At 44.5% G+C, this 17,400-nt stretch overlaps 1 protein-coding gene across 1 annotated transcript; it reads right to left on the bottom strand.

The window, feature by feature from the left end:
* Positions 1-1,927: 1,927 nt before the first annotated feature.
* Positions 1,928-10,670, bottom strand: agpat2 (1-acylglycerol-3-phosphate O-acyltransferase 2 (lysophosphatidic acid acyltransferase, beta)). Its single transcript, XM_061800485.1, has 6 exons — positions 10,158-10,670; positions 6,213-6,346; positions 4,988-5,163; positions 4,821-4,916; positions 3,086-3,158; positions 1,928-3,014 (listed from the first exon to the last, which is right to left on the bottom strand). Exons 1-6 carry the CDS (start codon positions 10,346-10,348, stop codon positions 2,860-2,862), a joined length of 825 nt encoding a protein of 274 aa, XP_061656469.1. The 5' UTR covers positions 10,349-10,670; the 3' UTR covers positions 1,928-2,859.
* Positions 10,671-17,400: the final 6,730 nt, after the last annotated feature.

Raw genomic sequence — 17,400 nt, 5'->3', positions numbered from 1 at the left:
GGAATAATCTTTTTTTTTTTAAACAAATGTAAATGTAAATATATTGACAATTTTGCAAGTTATCTTATAAGATTTTTTTTTTTTTTTGGTGGGGGATATATATTTTTAGATCGGCGTATTTTACCAGAATAAAGTACAATAATACTTTTTTCATAATGTAGTTTTTTTGGGTCTATTTATCATTGAAAAGGTCAACACAATGGGCTTAACATTGAGGAAAATGTCAATGTTATGAAAAATTAAAAAGAAAAAAAAATGAAATCACCATATTTGATCAGGGAAACAATAGCATACCATGAAAAAGTCTTCATCTTACGGAAACTAACTTTTTTTTTTTTAACAAGAAATGTAACTAAATATATTGACAATTTTACAAGTTATCTTTTAAGGAAAAATTTTTTTTGGTGGGGGATATATTTTTAGATCGTCTGCTGATTTTACCAGAATATAGTACAGTTGATACTTTTTTCATAATGTTTTTTTTTGTCAATTTATCATGAAAAGGTCAACACAACATTGAGGAAAAAGTCAATGTTATGAAAACACTTTTTAAAAAATTAAATAGCCATATTTGATCAGGAAAAAAATTGCAAACCATGAAAAAGTCTTCATCTTACGGGAATAATTTTTTTTTTTTACAAGAAAAAAAAAGTCAACACTCCACATCTGTTGTGAGAAAGAGTGGAAAAGTCACAAAATGGATGGAATATGAGGAGAATGAAGCCCGATGTGATGAGAGCAAAATGGCGCGGTTATGACGAGAGGCGGGGCAATACAAAAGATAAATAACTGGATTCATAAGTTAATATTGGGGTTAATATTTGCACTGTGCGTGGAGAGCGGACGTGAATTAAGCGAATACAGGCGAGCGTCACTCGTCAAACCAGCTACTGTATATATTGAACAGGGAATCAATAGACGCGCGCTAGCTCCGACGCTAGCTCAGCGCGCAATGACGTCAGCCCACTTTTAAATAGCACACACACAAAAGAAACAGACATCACATTAGCAAAATATGAATCAAAAAGTTAAATATAGCAACGCTATGGGGCAAAGTCACGATGCTAAAACGCTAATTTTAGGATGCCAGGGCGAGCGAAAAACATTTTCGGCGGACAGTAAAGAAACGAGACTGCACCAGCGGCGCGTTCTTAAAATTGTCGCGGTCGTAAAATGACGAGAAAATATGAATGCCGTGAGAAGTCATTTTGGAATAAATCAAGAAAAAGTGATATTTGTTTTTTGAGGAATTGACACAAATGGTGTGAGAATAAAATCGCATTTTATTGGTAAAAAGTCTTGTGAGAATATTCGGTCGTATGTACGACTCGCAGTTCGCGATTTATAAATTCACCTTTTTATGTAATTCACTTAAAACTCCTGGTCTGTAATATTTGTCATATGTAATATTTCTCTCTGACGTCATAACTGATGACCGATAACGCGATTCCGTGCCTTTTGTCCGAAAATATAGAAAGTTCACTCGTCTATTAAAAAGAAAAATTCAAGATAGCAAAAATGATTTTTCAAGACAAGCGAGGGTGAAACATAAGAATATTTTAAGAAAAATATTTTAAGGAAAAAAAAAGTCAATGCAAATCAAATTTTCTGATATAAAATATACATTTTTAAAAATAAAGTTATATTTTTTGAAAATGAGGACGATGAGTGCAATATTAAGTCAATTCTTTCATGTTACAATAAAGCACTATTTTTATAATAGCCACATTTTTTTCCGAATAGTTGGAATAATGGTAATTTGTTTTCCGGAAACAATTTAATCTTTGTATGAGAATAGTTATATTTTTTTAAAATTAGGACAATGGGTGCAACATGAAGAGTTAAGTCGATTCTTTCATAACAGTAAAAAATGGAGAATATTACAAGAAAGCACAATTTTTGTAATAGGCACATTTTTTTTGAATAGTTGGAATGTCTTTTTTTTTTCAGGAAAAAATGTAATCTTCGTATGAGTTATATTTTTTGAAAATGAGGACGATGAGTGCAATATTAAGTCAATTCTTTCATAAAAGTAAAAAATTGCCAATATTACAATAAAGCACTATTTTTATAATAGCCACATTTTGAGCAAATAGTTGAAATAATAGTCAATTTTTTCCAGAAAAAAATGTAACCTTTGCACGCGAATGGTCATATATTTTATATAAGAAAACTAAATGAAATTAAGTTATAATATTGAACATTAATAAGGTTGCATTTTAGCCATAAAAAAAAGTCAACAAGGCATATTTTGAGAAACACTCGTAAAATATTTTCTTCAAGAGAAAAATCGTCACGACAAATGTCATTTTTTCCCCTTCAATTTGCTTTGTAAAATGTCAATTTTTCATTTTTCATCGTGGCTCTGATACATATTGGTGGTGAAAAATAAGCTCGAGTAACGTCGACATGACCGTGCCGAGTGCCGTCTCGTTTCTTTATTGTCACGCCACAAACGCTGAACAAACGCTGGCACCGCCGCTTCCTGGCGCACCGGAAGAACTTCAAGAGTGGCGAGCGGACGTCCAACCGCGTCCCAAAACGACCACAACAAAAACAAAAAGGCAACATGAAAGGATTTCAAATAAAATGAAATAAATGAATCCAAAATGAAGAACGCGCAAAAAGGGGGCATGCACGAAAGAACGACGCACGTCCGTTCGGGCGCGTTCGCCGGCCGTCACTCCGCTCGCGGACGTCGCGAGGGGTCGGGACCGAGCGGACCGCAACCGGGCCCCCGGACCGGGACCGGCCGCCTGGTCAGACAGTAGCGGGGGGTGGGGGTGGGGGTGGGGTAAAAGTGGGCGGTGGGCGCGGAGGAGAGGCCGAGGTCGACAAAACGGCGGGACCGGCGGGCGCTCAGTGCCTCACGGGCCCGTTGCCGCACGCCGAGCCAGAGATGTCCAGGAAGGCCGATCGCATCGCGTCGAAGGATTTGTCGGCGAGGGACGCCACGTCCTCGGACGTCATGCCCTTGGTCTCCATCTTCGGGAGGATCTTCAACCGGATGGTCCCTGCGGCACAGGGGGGGGAGGGCAAAAAGCACTCGAGTACAAGCGCGGGAACTCGCGCGCCAAACGCTTACCCGATTTGAACTGCTTCTCTTTCCGTAGGTAGAAGTTACTGTAGGAGGAGAAGACCACCGGGATGATGGGCGCCTACGGGCGGACACACAGGAAGTCAAATCGGGCACAGCGACGCTGTGGAGATTGCCGGCACGTGTAGGATCCGGACAGCACTCGCCGGAAAGCACCCCTCAAAATGGCGGATCTCCAATAGTAAGTGTCCTGTTGTGCCGTTTCCCCGACCCGCGACGCGACTGTTGGCGTGTGAAGGACGTGGCCAGTACTCGCTAGCAATCCCCTTCGCTAAACCCTTTCAAAATGGCGGCCCACTGTTCGGGGATGTCGCGTTGTCTGTGCAAAAACCCGGGCGAGCAACCCTTTCTCTCCGTACGGGCCGAATCTTTCTGTCCCTTCAATATCCATATTTTGTCCGGCGGTTGGGTTCGAACCTGCCAATCGGGGGAAGGTTCTTGCCACACGGAGCGCGCCGACTGCGCTCGCCAGAAATATCCCTGCTAAATTCTGCCCCTGGTGGGCCCCCGAAACGGCAGAGCCAAGTTTGGCTCCCGCGCAGGGGCTGTCCGCTCCGTATCCTAGACATACATTATAATAGTGAGTCGATTGCTGTCCCCTTGTAGAGGACTCCCTACTTGCCAGAAATCTCTCAAAAACCTGCCCCTTGAAATAGGAGCTAAAATTCCACGACGCTACCTTGATCGACGAGATTGCCGGAATGAGCTCGCTAAGTGCTGTTTGCTGATTGTCGCCATGGCAGCGAGCGCCCGGCGGATCGCCATCTCGCCATCTCTCCGGTTTGTTTGAAAAGCCCGTTTCCTGGACCATTAAACAGGCAGCGGACGCCGGACTCTGCAAACTGCCCGCCTTCCTTTTCCGACGCCGAGGTCGACGGTGAGCTGGCGCCGGGGGTGCAACTCGGAATGGTCTCTGGTCCCAAACCCGTCTGAGGACAATTTAGGACCTCCATCAACCTAAGATTGTGTTTCTGTCACACAGACGCACGGGTACAAAATGCATATTTCAGATTCAAACGCCTTGGACCCCAGAACTCCGTGGCGGACGTGCAAACCGCTCCAGCGACTGCGCGATCATCACATTCCATTTCAGCCTTTGCTCACTGACACGCCAAACATCCCCTGGGGGGGGGGGCTGTCCTGCTTCACTCGATCTGGCCGACTGCTAACGGGTGGGGGCTGGGGGAGGCCAACGCCGCAGAAGCGAACAGAAACTGATAGAACCAGTCCATGATCGCCACGCGAGCCTCCGAACAAGAACTCCTTTCAGCCAGCATCAAATGATCCACTGTGTTGAAAGTCCGGCAACAGCGTCATCTCCAGAAAAGACAGCAAAATAATACTAATCATAAACTACTACTACTACTACTACTACTACATAGAATCCTTTTTACTAAAGAATGTAAGGCCTCTGGCTCCCCCTGGTGTCTGGAATTGTGAGGACAAAGAGGATCTTAAAAAAAAAAAATGCAACACAACACATATCTGATAAATAATCAAACTTCTTTCCATAAAGTAGGCCCGTGTTTCCAAAACCGAGCCCAGCGTATTTGCCATTGCAAAATCTCACGGCACGCCACCCAACAACATTTTTGTCAATAAACCGTGAGCGCATATGAACGGTGGCCCCAGCGCCATCTAGTGGGGAAAAGGTTTCACTGATGTGCATCCCAGCGTACTTTGCTGGTGGACGAGCAAAGACGCATTTTAAGACGGTACTGACTTGCGCTTGCACGGCCAGGTGGAATGCGCCTTTTTTGAAGGGCAAAAGGTCTCCTCTCTGGTTCCGCGTCCCCTCGGGAAACACCCACAGACGGATCTACGGGAGGCCAAAAGAAGATTTCATTGAGGGCCATTAACGGGAAGGCGTTAAGAGGACGTGCGGCCCACCTGCTCGTTCAACATGGTTTTGGCGGCGTCGGCCATCACGCTCTTGGCGTCGCTGGTCTTCTTGCGGTTGATGAAGACGATGCCGCCCAGCCAGCAGATGAGGCCCACCGTGCCGGCGTAGATCAGCTCCTTCTTGGCGATCATCGTGCAGCGGTCGGGCAGGATCTCCATCAGGCCTACGGGAGGAAGGAAGTGGGGTCGGTCATGCCCGCAGATATAAAGTCGCGGCTGCGTCTTATGGTTCTAATCATGAGTCTACCCCTTTAAGAGCGGAGGGGGGCGGTGTCAGGTAAACTCGGAAGTAGAGGTAGGCTAAGCAGGAGCTCCTTGTTAGGAGACCGTGCGCCGAGTGTGCGACAAGTGCGCAGTGGCGCAGCTTAGAGGGAACACTGGTCAAGACTACACAAAATAAGCGACCTCTTTCAATATCTACAGTTTTTTTCAACTAGGAACAAATTTTACTAAACTTAAACTCTGTGTACGGAGGCTTGTAACCAAGTGCGCTAACGCTAGTGCCGCGCCAATGCTAGTGCCACGCTAACGCTAGCCCCCCATCACCGCATGAAAGCAGTCACGGCTTGTCGGCCGGAAATTACGGTACTAATCTGATCTCTCACTCTATGAAAAATGTTTCTCCGCTTGCGTCGAGCCTGGTCGCCGTCACGTCCCCGAGAGCCATAACCCCGCCGTGATTGGTCGCTTCGTCAGCTCTGCGCGCGACGCTGTAAAAGCGCTATTCGTATAAAACTTCCGGGCCGCACCATCGTTTAACTTTCATAGTGAGGTGTGGGCCACAAAATAGCATCTTGGGGGGGGGGCGCAAATAGCCCACGGACCGCATGTTTGAGACCGATGATCTAAATCCACCGCCCCGTGAAAGTGAAACCTCATCTTGCACTTAATGTTTTGGATTCAGCTATTTCCATATCTAAAATCTTTTTGGGATCGGTCTAACAGCAGTTTCCGATCACGTCCACAATTCTGCGGAAAACAGCGACTCGGTTTCAGCCAGCCTCGGAATTCTGTCAATCGCACCTCTTGGGCATTCCCGGCTTAGGCCCGGACAGGGAGAATACGTGAAGATGACACTTCAAAATAAAGGAATCACAAATGCGAGAATGTTCCTTTTCAGGCAGCCACAACTTTTCATATCAGTGTTTGTATTGATCAGAGCACCAAATCAAAACTAGGAGTAAAATCGGCACCGATGCGGGACGCCACCCACCCAAAACGTCCAGCGAGCTCTGGTGGTTGGAGATGATGACGTAGGGGCCCGGCGTCTGGAGGTGCTCCCAGCCGCTGACTTCGAACCGCAGACCGAGGAAATACTTGACGTGTCGGACCAGGGAGCGGATGATTCTGATGGGGGGAACAAAATACGGAGAAATGTGGAAAAAAAGACAGAAAGACAGACGCCATTGCCACCTTCCGTCCTGGAAAAAACACCAGAGTCGCTCGTCGTCCTTTGCCCAAATCCTCGCGGCATGTCGCCGAATCACATCCGTCGTCAGGGTGTCCTGGTCCGGACCAAAACCACGAGTACCTCTTGATATAATTGCCAACACCGTCTGTCGGTACCTGCTAAATGCTCTTAGCTCTTACCACCCGCCAATTACTATTCCCAGGAAGCCAGTTGTACACTGCACAAACATTACTTCTCCATCCATCCATCTTCTTAGCCGCTTATCCTCACAAGGGTCGCGGGGAGTGCAGGAGCCTATCCCGGCTGTCAACGGCCAGGAGCCGGGGGTACGCCCTGAACTGGTCGCCAGCCAATCGCAGGGCACATTGACACATGCAGCCAGACTCACAATCACACCTATGGGCAATTGACAGTGTCCAATTAATGTCGCATGTTTTTGGGATGTGGGAGGAAACCGGAGCACCCGAAGAAAAGCCACGCGGGCACGGGGAGAACATGCAAACTCCACACAGGCGGGTCCGGGATTCAACCCGGGACCTCAGAACTGTGAGGCCAACGCTTTACCAGCTGAGCCACCGTGCCGCACTAAACATAACTTTCCAACCAATTAAGCGAAATTCATTGTGAATCATTGACAGTTCTATTGATATTAATCTTATCATCTTACAAGTGATGATGAGGCCATCTTAACCCTCGCGTTACGTTGCGGGTCAAATTGAGCCATTATGGAATTGAAATATGTAAACTGTAAATCTATTTTTAAATGTTGATAAAAGTTCCCATTCTGGCCGCATTTGTTTTATGTAAATATTTTGCGTCAACAACTGAAAAAAATCCCTGTCTGAGTCCCTTCCAATTCCTACTTGTGGTGCAACGCGTGCGTTTTTACTACCGTTTATGCAGCGGGTCACATTCCTCCTCGATAATCCGCTAAAACGACGATTCTGAAAATGTGACTCACGTCCATTCGCCGGCGTGTGACGCGCGGCCAAGTGAAACCATTTTTTCGACTTCCAAAACATATTTTAACTGTAGCACAGCTAAACTTTAAAACGTGACCTTTACCCGAGTCGTCGGAATTCTTTTGAGTTATCTCTCGTCGGGGGCAGCGATAAGTCAGGCGAGTTCAACAAGCCGGCGCTTACGTAATTGCTCGATCAATGTTACAAAATTTTTTTTTGTTTTTGTTTATATGAACAGCCAAAAAATGACGGGACTGGGCTGTTAGCAGGGCTTCGTGTTCAAGGCTACCTCTTGATGTTGCAAAACTCATTTAGTCAACATCTCAAAGATGTAAAACAAAGCAACACTGTTCCTACCCTGAGGCTACAAAACCAGCTTTCATATCTACGAGCCTTATGAAATACCAACAGGACAAAATAATTTAGTGTCGACTGGACAACAAAAAGTAATGTTTACGACACACTGGTGGTCCTAGAAGGGAGCTTTGCGGCACGCCCAACAATGCATGAACAGTGAATATGTTGGATTTTTAACTAACGCATCACAACACAACTATGAAACATTGCGGTATCCTCATAATCTATTTTCTTTCGCCGCCTATCCTCATGAGGGTCGCAGGGAGTGCCGGAGCCTATCCCAGCTGTCATTGGGCAGGAGGCGGGGTACACCGTGAACTGGTTACCAATCGCATGGCACATCGAGACAAACACCCGCACCCACAATCACACCTAGCGGCAATTTAGAGTGTCCAATTAATGTTGCATGTTTTTGGGATGCGGGAGGAAACCGGAGTGCCCGCCCGGAGAAAACCCACGCAGGCACGGGGAAGAACATGCAAACTCCACACAAGGGGGGGTCTGGGATTGAACCCGGGTCCTTAGAACTGTGACGTCAGTGCTTGACCAGATAATCCGCTAAACCGTGCCGCCATCAACTCAGAAGAGTTGAGAGCTGGAGCCTATCCCAGCTAACTTCAGGCAATAGGCAGACTACACCCTGAACTGGTCGCCAGCCAGTCGCAGGCACGGCAGATATCGACGCCCTCCCTGAGCGGGAATCGATCCCACGCTGCCTGCACCAAAGGCAGGCGTGTGTACCGCTACACCATCAGTGACTCCTATATTCAAACATCATAATCCCGTTAAACCTGGTTTTACAGTCGCGACACGATTAAGCCGCAAATTAATGAGGCATCTGCATTCTACGGTCAGGTGACCAACTCATATATGCGCTCGTTACCTCTAATCGGTAAGAACAGGCCATCTGGCATCTGGTTCTTGGCGGTAATTAAAGCAATCCGGCAATCAACCCTCGCAAGCACCAACGCGTGGGTTAAAAACCCGACGGGTGGCGTTTGCTCTGCTCCCGTCGAAGCGAGTCATATACAGTAGCATATGTGAGTCTTGTTTACTGAGGTAGATAAGTAATCAGCATAATTGCCCGGAAAACATATTTACAGTGGAAAATATTAGAGCGAAAATAGAACATTTTGTAGCGAGACAAGTTTTGCCGGGTTCTGTGTGAAAGGGGACAGCAGGAAGCCGGGACCTGGGTGTGCTGTTTAACGGCTAACCCTGCTGCGTTGAAAGCAATTTCTGTCAACATGCAGTGTTTGCTCCCTTCTACTCGAAAAGGTGATAAATCTCGGCTCTACTGTTGGAACGATTTGGCAGACCTTTTCTGTAGATAGCAACAGCGTGAACGTTGTGGAGTCTCGAGTTTCTGTAAAAATGTTAAAAATAGAAAGCAGGGGGGCGGTAGTGACATGGAATGCTAAAGTCTCGTAGTATTGTTTTGAATTGTGTGAATGTGCAAAGAACTTGTGCCGAAACAGGACTCGCTGTGTTCTGTGTGAAAAGTATGACAATTTTGCGACAATTGTGTGAAAGGGGCTTTCAATTACACTCACCAGTCCACAACAAATATTCATTTGAAAACTTAGAACCAGAACATTGTTATGAAGACTGTTTAGCGTTTTGTAGCTGTAGCCTTGTTTCACCTCGCACATTCACCCAGGAGAATATTCCAGAATTTCACCTTGTTGTTGTTTTTAGCGGCTAAACGACGCCACCAGGCTAATGTCAGCCTTGTTTTGATGGAAAGTTACAAGGAGGTGTTGAATATTTTGTTGACATTACAGGTTGAGGTTAGTTTGTGGCCGCGGAATCACAGCTAGCCTCCTAACCTAGAGAGACCTTTTCTGTAGACAGCAACTGCGTGAACGTTGTGGAGTCTCTAGTTTCTACAAAAATGTTAAAAACAGAAAGCAGGAAGACGGTTGTGACATGGAACGCTAAAGGCTCGCAGTATTCTTTTGAATTGTGTGAACGTGCAAAAGGGTTGCGCTGAAAGCAGGACTCGCTGTGTTCTGTGTGAAAAGGGGGCAAGTTCAAGTATGACAGTTTTGCAGAAACTGTGTGAAGTGGGCTTTAAATTATACTCACCAGTCGACAACAAACAATTTGAAAACGTAAAAGAACCAGAACATTGTTCTGAAGACAGTTTGGCGTTTTGTAGCTGTAGCCTTGTTTCACCTCGCACATTCACCCGGGAGAATATTCCAGAATTTCAACCTTGTTGTTGTTTTTAGCGGCTGAACGACACCAGCAGGCTAATGTCAGCCTCGTTTTGATGGAAAGTTTCAAGGAGGTGTCGAATATTTCGTTGACATTACAGGTCGAGGTGAGTTTGTGGCCGCGTAATCGCAGCTAGCCTGCTAGCCCGAGGGGAGCTAACGGCGATCGGAGCTGTCAAAGCGGGGCGCGAGTGACAACAAGTCCTCACCTCATGTTCTCCACGTCCCTGCCGCCGCTCTTGAGCACGCACAGCGGGATGGCCAGCAGCGCCAGCACCATCATCCAGGCCACGTAGAAGCACTTCTTGAAATAAAACACCAACGTGTGACCGCTGCTCCACAGGACCGCCACCACCACGAGCGGCACAGCCAGCGGGGCAATCCACAGTAACGCATCCATAGCGGGGGAAGGAGAGGGAGGGAGGGAGGAAGGAAGGAAGGAAGGAAAGAAGGGACGCTCGGTCCGGCTAACGGCTGGCTCGTTGCTTGGCTGGCCGGGGCTCCGCTCACGCTGTTCGGCGAAAGAGAGGCGCCGCGAGCCGGTCAAACATAACCCGCTAGCTGTTGATTTCTTCTCTTCCTCTCAATTCTTGTGACGACCGCGGATATTTATTCATCTGTTGCGAGGTGGAGTCCGGCACACGGTGGTAGTCGTCGTCGTCCGCTGTTTTTTCCCCCCCACTTCATTTCCGGGACGGTTCCTGCTCTTCTGGACCGCTGTCTGTGACGTCATCCGCGCTGTTAGCTTCGGATGCTCGTGAATTTAGCACAAAGTGTAAAATGATTATGAAAATATTTTTGGTATCCAAGCCAACGTAACGCTAGATAAAATGGTTGGCAACCTAATAACATTTCACATTTCTTAATGATTATTTATTTTTATTAATTGTCGTTTATTCTTTCAATATATTCATTTTTTTATCACCTAAAAATACTATCATGAGATATCACAAATATTGATCACTGTATTTTCCACCATTTAGTTTTCTTATATCTATAATTGCGTGCATGCAATCTGTCATATTGCTGTTTGCTAAGATGTAAAATTTCCATGTCCATTTTCCAAGCCGCTTATCCTCACAAAGGTGTTGTTTGAATTGGTATTAGTGAAAAGAAAAAAAAAAGGTTAATTTGCTTTAATTTTCCCGTGTATATTCTCTTGTCCATCCCCTGAAATGAGGCTAACATGAACATAATGGGATTAACTGTGCTAATCCAATTTTTTGGCCGTCTAATCTGAGGCTGTCCGTTTGGAGTTTTTCGGATCGACTTGACACGATTTGAGAGATTAGGAGAGATTTTTTTTCCGGATCCTGCGTCCTGATCGGATCCTGGCCCGTGATCAACGGTGAGCGACGACACCGCCGTGTAGGCTGATCCACGGATCGCCACTGGCCCCCAAATCAGATTTTTGTTTGTTGTAAAAAATGTCCAATAATTTACCAGGTTTTTACCATGTGAAAAAAGACAAAGATACATTTTTGCCAGTAACGTTTTAAAAAAATATAACTCAATTAAACTTTTTTTTACAAATCTTTTCAAGAGGAATAAAAATTCATAACTGATGTAATATAGTTACACATGTGCAAAACCTCTCATTATTGGATGACATATTAAAAATGTCATGTAAAAACTTAATATAATATTAAATATTGTATATTTACATTGCAAACATATGTTACATCACAGCATAGGGTGAAGAAAAAGGTTGATAACAGGCTAAAAGCAGATAAACAGTAACAGGTCATAATAGCACAAAACCTTCTGGTTTATGCTGGAAAGAAAAAATAAAATAAAAAAAAAGGAAAATCCTATTAGAGCACAGGTGTCAAATTTAAGGCCCGGGGACCAGATCCGTCCCGCCACATGATTTTACGTGGCCCGCGAAAGCAAATCATGTGTGTCAACTTCCGTGATTCTTGTTCAAATCTGTCCCAAAATTTCAAATCATGTTTTTATGTTTACCAGACATCAACAATAGTTGGAAAAAAAACATTACCCTTGATTTCTGATTCCAAAAGTAATTCATAAATTTCACGTGTCGATATGATGAGGCGATAAACAATTTCATAACGTCCCTCTGAGGGAAACCGGAACTACAACAATGCGGTCCGCGACAAAAATTAGTCTGACTTTAATAATTAGAGGAAATTAAACGATTGATCTTGGTGTCATTTTTTTTATATATCCCTCACACGCAAAGAAAACAGCATGGGTGTGTAGACTTTTTATATTACTGTCAGTGTTATGGGGAAAATCCAAAACTATTGAGTCAACTTTAACATATGTTTAGTTGATTCTGATTCTTGCAGCCCTTATAAATACAAATTAAATATGGATGCCAATGGTTCCTTCTCAAAACCAGATTCAACGAATAAAGATTCAATTAGATTTGATTTGATTTTTTTTTTAATAAACCTGACACTAGTGCTGCATGTTCATTTCCTACCACTGGGCGGTGTTGTTGTTTTAATTAACAATACTGTTCTGCTTTGTTAAACATCAAAAGGTAGTTTTGGGTGCCTCGTGACATTTCGTGTACAAGTTTGATTAATAACTAAACTAATTAATTAATTAATTAAGAATTACATACATAAACATATTTCCAACATATTCAAGTTTATAAAAAAAACCTTAAAAAGTGGATAAAAAAAAACATCAAAGGCAGGATCTAATTTTTAATGTGACCTTTATTCATATTCTGTAGAACTCAATTGAAAAACAAAACGTTTTAGCCTTGTAATGTAAAAGTATGCACACCCTCTGATAATCGGGGTATTCAAACTCCTGTTGAACCTGAGTCAGAACGCACCCACCCCGATTCAAAGCAACTCGGATTCACTCCGAATTATATTTCATTTGGTCTATGAGTCATTTTTCAATTTTTTGTTTGTTTGTTTGTTTGTGTTGCACAGCATCAGGTAGATCTCATTGTTCAAAGCCATCAAGTCCGGTTGAAGGCTACGAAAGAATGTCCGAGGTGAATATAGTGATGACAGGCCTAACAGTGCCAAGAACTGGACTTCCTTCCAAAAGTGATCAGGAAAAACCGATCAGCGAAGCTGCCAAGAGTCTGAAAGCAACACTGAGGGGAACTTTCCATCTTTTCTTCATATGCCTCGGTTATGACTTCGGGTGTGCACACTTTTGCGCTATGCTCCGTGCACATAATTTAGTGCAAACCGGTCGATTTTTTTTTAACAGAATGAAGAAGGGATAAGAAGAAGACCACTGGGGGGGGGTATCAATCAATGAAACATGTGCTTTGGTTTGGTGGATCTGCCCTCATGCTGGGGGGCGGGTGTAATGCGTTTCGGGAGCGGGGGGGGGCCTCCTCCTCCTCCTCCTCCGCCTCCCACCGCACACCCACCCTCCCGTGCCCTTTTTTTCAAGCCTCACTTCACGTGGAAACATCTGCGAGGAGGCTTTACACTTGTAATTTTTTGGGGGGTTAAAAAAAAAAAAAGGACAACGAAAATCCCACCGCGCGGGACCCCCCCACAGCCCGTCTCCGCCGTGCACGCGCACCACCGGAGCAGCTGTCATTGAGTCGAGGCGGGAGCGCGCGCGCGGGCGCTGCGTCGATCCAGGATCAGTCCGCGAGCTCGGGATGAGGCGCTGACCGCCAACGGCGACAAAATTTGGATTTCGGAGCGTTGTATTCGAAACGGCGAGGCTAATATTCACCAAGACAAGTCACGACAACCGGCCGCGTCGCGGATTAATTCCGAGGACATCGTCCCGAAACCATGAGCTGGGGCATAGAGCTATGGGTGAGTCTCGCTGTTGTTATTATTATTATCATTTTATCATCATTAACAACGTGCCCGAATGTTGATTTAGCACCGAACAGCGCACGTAAAAAAAAAAAAAAAAAAAAAAAACGACCTCCTAGCAGCAGCATTAGCCCGACTACCCCCCCCCCCATAAATAAAACGCATCCAAGCTAATTTGCTGTACTAGCCTAGCTAGCTGCCTTTGAACGTCTTTTGCAGTCTTCCTTTATCTTTCATGTCATCATCATCATCGTCCTCCTCCTTCATGAACTCGCAGTCGTTGGGCGTCCATTTGCGTCTTTCAAGTCGAACACGTTAGTGAGGGCACCCCCCCCCCCCTTGGCCGGGAAACCATAACAATCATCATATAGTCGGTCACCTTGGAAAAAAATTGTTTTTTTACATGATTAAAAAGTAGTTATATGACTACAGGAATATATTTTAAAAAAATCAAATAAAAAAAATGCCTATAAAACTGTTACCATAACATCCAGATGATAATAATAATTACATTAAAAATAAGCAAAGTTGAAAAGTTGCAAATGATCTATCTATCTATCTATCTATCTATCTATCTATCTATCTATCTATCTATCTATCTATCTATCTATCTATCTATCTATGCAAGCAAACAGGTGCACAGTGTTTTTTGGGTGGGTGAGGGGAGTCGTGGCTTTTTACTGCTCAACAGCATGTTGTGTCAGTCTGCATCAAAAACAACAACAACAGGTGGAAGCAAGGCATTTATTGCGAGCCACGAAGTCGAGGGGCAGGTTGCATACCTTCAATTTTCCAAGCAAGCCTCAAATTACTTTTGGCAAAAGTCAAGCGGCGTCTCGGACGAATGTCGAGCAAGTCCAGTCAAGTCACACGCTCGGATTAATTAAGCAAATCATGCAATTCTCTCTGAGTCTAAACATACAGGATGTAGTGATAAAAGTCACTTCCTTTTTTAAATTTCTGTCTTTAGCTTATGACATTTTAGGCTATGCAGTTTTTGTTAACACATTTGTTTGCCCACGGCTCGCCTATAAAGAAGCGTTTCTGTCCCAGCGTTTGTTTGGGAAGTACTACATTTTCATGAAATCATGATCTGTTCTTGACAAACCACGCAGCGGAAGGCCCGTGACTACCAGTTCTTATGAGAAAACTGATCTGCTAGAGCAGGCGTTTGAGCAAAGCCAGATCTTAGGGCGGCCCAGGAACTCGGCATCAACAGAAGCTCCATTCAGCGGGGGATGATAAAGCATTACTCGTTATAATGTTTTGCTTGAAGTCTTTAAACCGCCTAAAGATCCTGTTTCAAGAAACTCTCCGTGAATAGCGTAAATTTGACTACGTGTCGTAGCGGCGTGACAGCGATAAAGGTTCTTAAACTGGTGCTGAGCTGCAGTCAGGGACAGAAAAACCAACTGCACTGAAAATTTTAAAAATGTAAAAACCTAAGATGTCGAATGCCGGTGGCCTCGTTTCTGTCCTAACTGGAAAAAAATGAAATGTAACTTTTTCACACATTAGCTTTTTAGCAATCAGAATCTGTAGTTATGCTCGTCAGCCGTGGTAACATATTCAGAGTCACCGAGTTTTGTAACAGTTCCAAAACTAGTCTCCATATTGTTTATTAGTTTATTCTCTTGTCAATTAAACATAAATAAGAAATAAAATCAATCTTTATCCTAAGTGGTGACGTTAATGTAGCTCGCCTGTCTTTATTGGTTTTGTAGTTTCAAAGGACGTTAGATGACGTTTTTATTGTCTCTCTTTGAGTCGAAAACCTTGCATGTGGCCGTTGTCCCCCACCGCCCCTCCCTCTGATTTCATCTTGAATAAATCCTTGACTCCAAAAGTAATAATGTTTGGCGCTTCCTTCATGATGCTCTCTTAATGAAGTGACTTCTGCGCTCCACGTCATCGCGTCCTGGTGGGTTGCCTGATTTGCGGGAACTGCGTAAAACACATGGCAACAAATCGTAGACTGTTTAGCTTAAGGCTCAGAACCAAGTCCAAGTCAAATGGATTCTTACCCAAGTTTCAGCAAGGCAATTTCTAAAATGAGTGAATGTGGACTGACTGACTCTTCTGTTAGACAAAAGTAGTGCTTTCAAACCATCGTGTGGTATCTTGGATCTCAGGATCTTTTACAAAATCACTTGAGGAGCTTCATTTCTTGTGCCGTGCCACCATTGTGTGGCATCTCGTTGCCCCAAAAAAAAAAAAAAACTGTATTGGAGTTGAGGAGTTTCATTTAGACAAAAGTAGGGCGTTGCTGTCATCTTTTGGCATCCTTGTGCTGAGGAAATATGTTCAAGTTAATGAAATGAGTTTAGGAGCATAATTTAAACAAAAGTAGGGCTTTCATGGCATCATTTGACATCTTGGTGGCAGGGAACTTTGTTTCAGTGAGTTCGGGAGCTTCATCCAGAATCAGGTCGTGCTTTGGCACCATCTTTTGACATTTTGGTGCCAAGGAAGTACATTAAAATGAGTGGAATGTCTCTGGCACAAAAGTAGGCCTTTGCTGGCAGGTTTTGGCATCTTGTTGCAAGGGAACTCTGTCGAAGTGAGTTGAGGAGTTTCCTTTAGGGGAAAGTATAGTATTTCCTTCCTCTTTTGGCATCTGAAGCCCATTTTCTAAAGGGTTTTGTGGGTTGGGTTTACTTGCTTGTAATATTTTACTTATTCTCAAAAGGGCGTTGTCCATAATGTCACTGTCATGTGCATTTTCTATAAGCTAATGAGGGGAAAAGATGAATTGAAAGCAGAAAACGGATTTAAAGAGAAAATTATTGCCATATTGCTCAACCGGAACAGATGTGTACAATTTCACACCGTGGCGTAAACAGTAATGTTTTCTCTAAGAAAAATATGGTTGCTACTTGTTGTATGACAAAGCTGCTGCCTGTTGCACCGACGTTTGTCACGATCAAACGCTGTCGTCAATCATCAGGTGACGATTAATTGCCAAGCGTTGACACGCCGCCGTCGCACTCCAGGTGCCGTCAGGGTGCGTGTTAAATGCGGGGAACGCATAGAAATGGCTCCCAAGACATTCCCGTCGTGTTGTGTCACACGCCAAGCCATTCATTAGCTTCGCTTTTGTTCCGTCTTCAGAGACGGACGGAGTCAGACTTTCGGGTCTCAATCGTGCCGACAATGGAGGCGATAAGGCTTTTGTGTGTCAAAGCTATTTTTATGATCAGAAAAGGCGGCGGGGATTGCGGCATTCCCGTCGTGGAGTCGCTGGCTTGGGTTGTTATGGGAAAAAAAACACGTTGGCAGCGGGATTCGTTGCACATGGTCACAGGCGGCGGTATGTGTCAGCGCCCGTGCTTGCAAGTCGCTACACGGAGATGTCGTGAGAGCCCGCGGGAGGGATCTTTTGTATTTGTCGAGCTCCCGTTAAAAGCAACACCGTAATAAAAATGTCTTGCTTCTGCGTTTTATATGAAAACAACATCAATTAGAATGACCTGTTCAAAGCGCAACGGCAATGGGCGCACGTTGACGTGACGAAAGCCTTGAAGAAACTGGTATGTTTTGTTTTTTTATGAAGCTGTTTAGTAATAAACCATGATGAAATTTCAAGCGGTGAATATTTCATCCATCCGTTTTCTCTAGTTTTTGTCGTCATTCAACTTGCGGGTATGCTAACCCCTAGCATACCTAGCTGAAGGTG

This window comes from Syngnathoides biaculeatus, chromosome 17 (genome assembly GCF_019802595.1).
Source record: "Syngnathoides biaculeatus isolate LvHL_M chromosome 17, ASM1980259v1, whole genome shotgun sequence".
NCBI lineage: Eukaryota > Metazoa > Chordata > Actinopteri > Syngnathiformes > Syngnathidae > Syngnathoides > Syngnathoides biaculeatus.
Note: the sequence above shows the minus strand (reverse complement) of the source record. Positions and strands in the feature narration are given on the sequence as shown.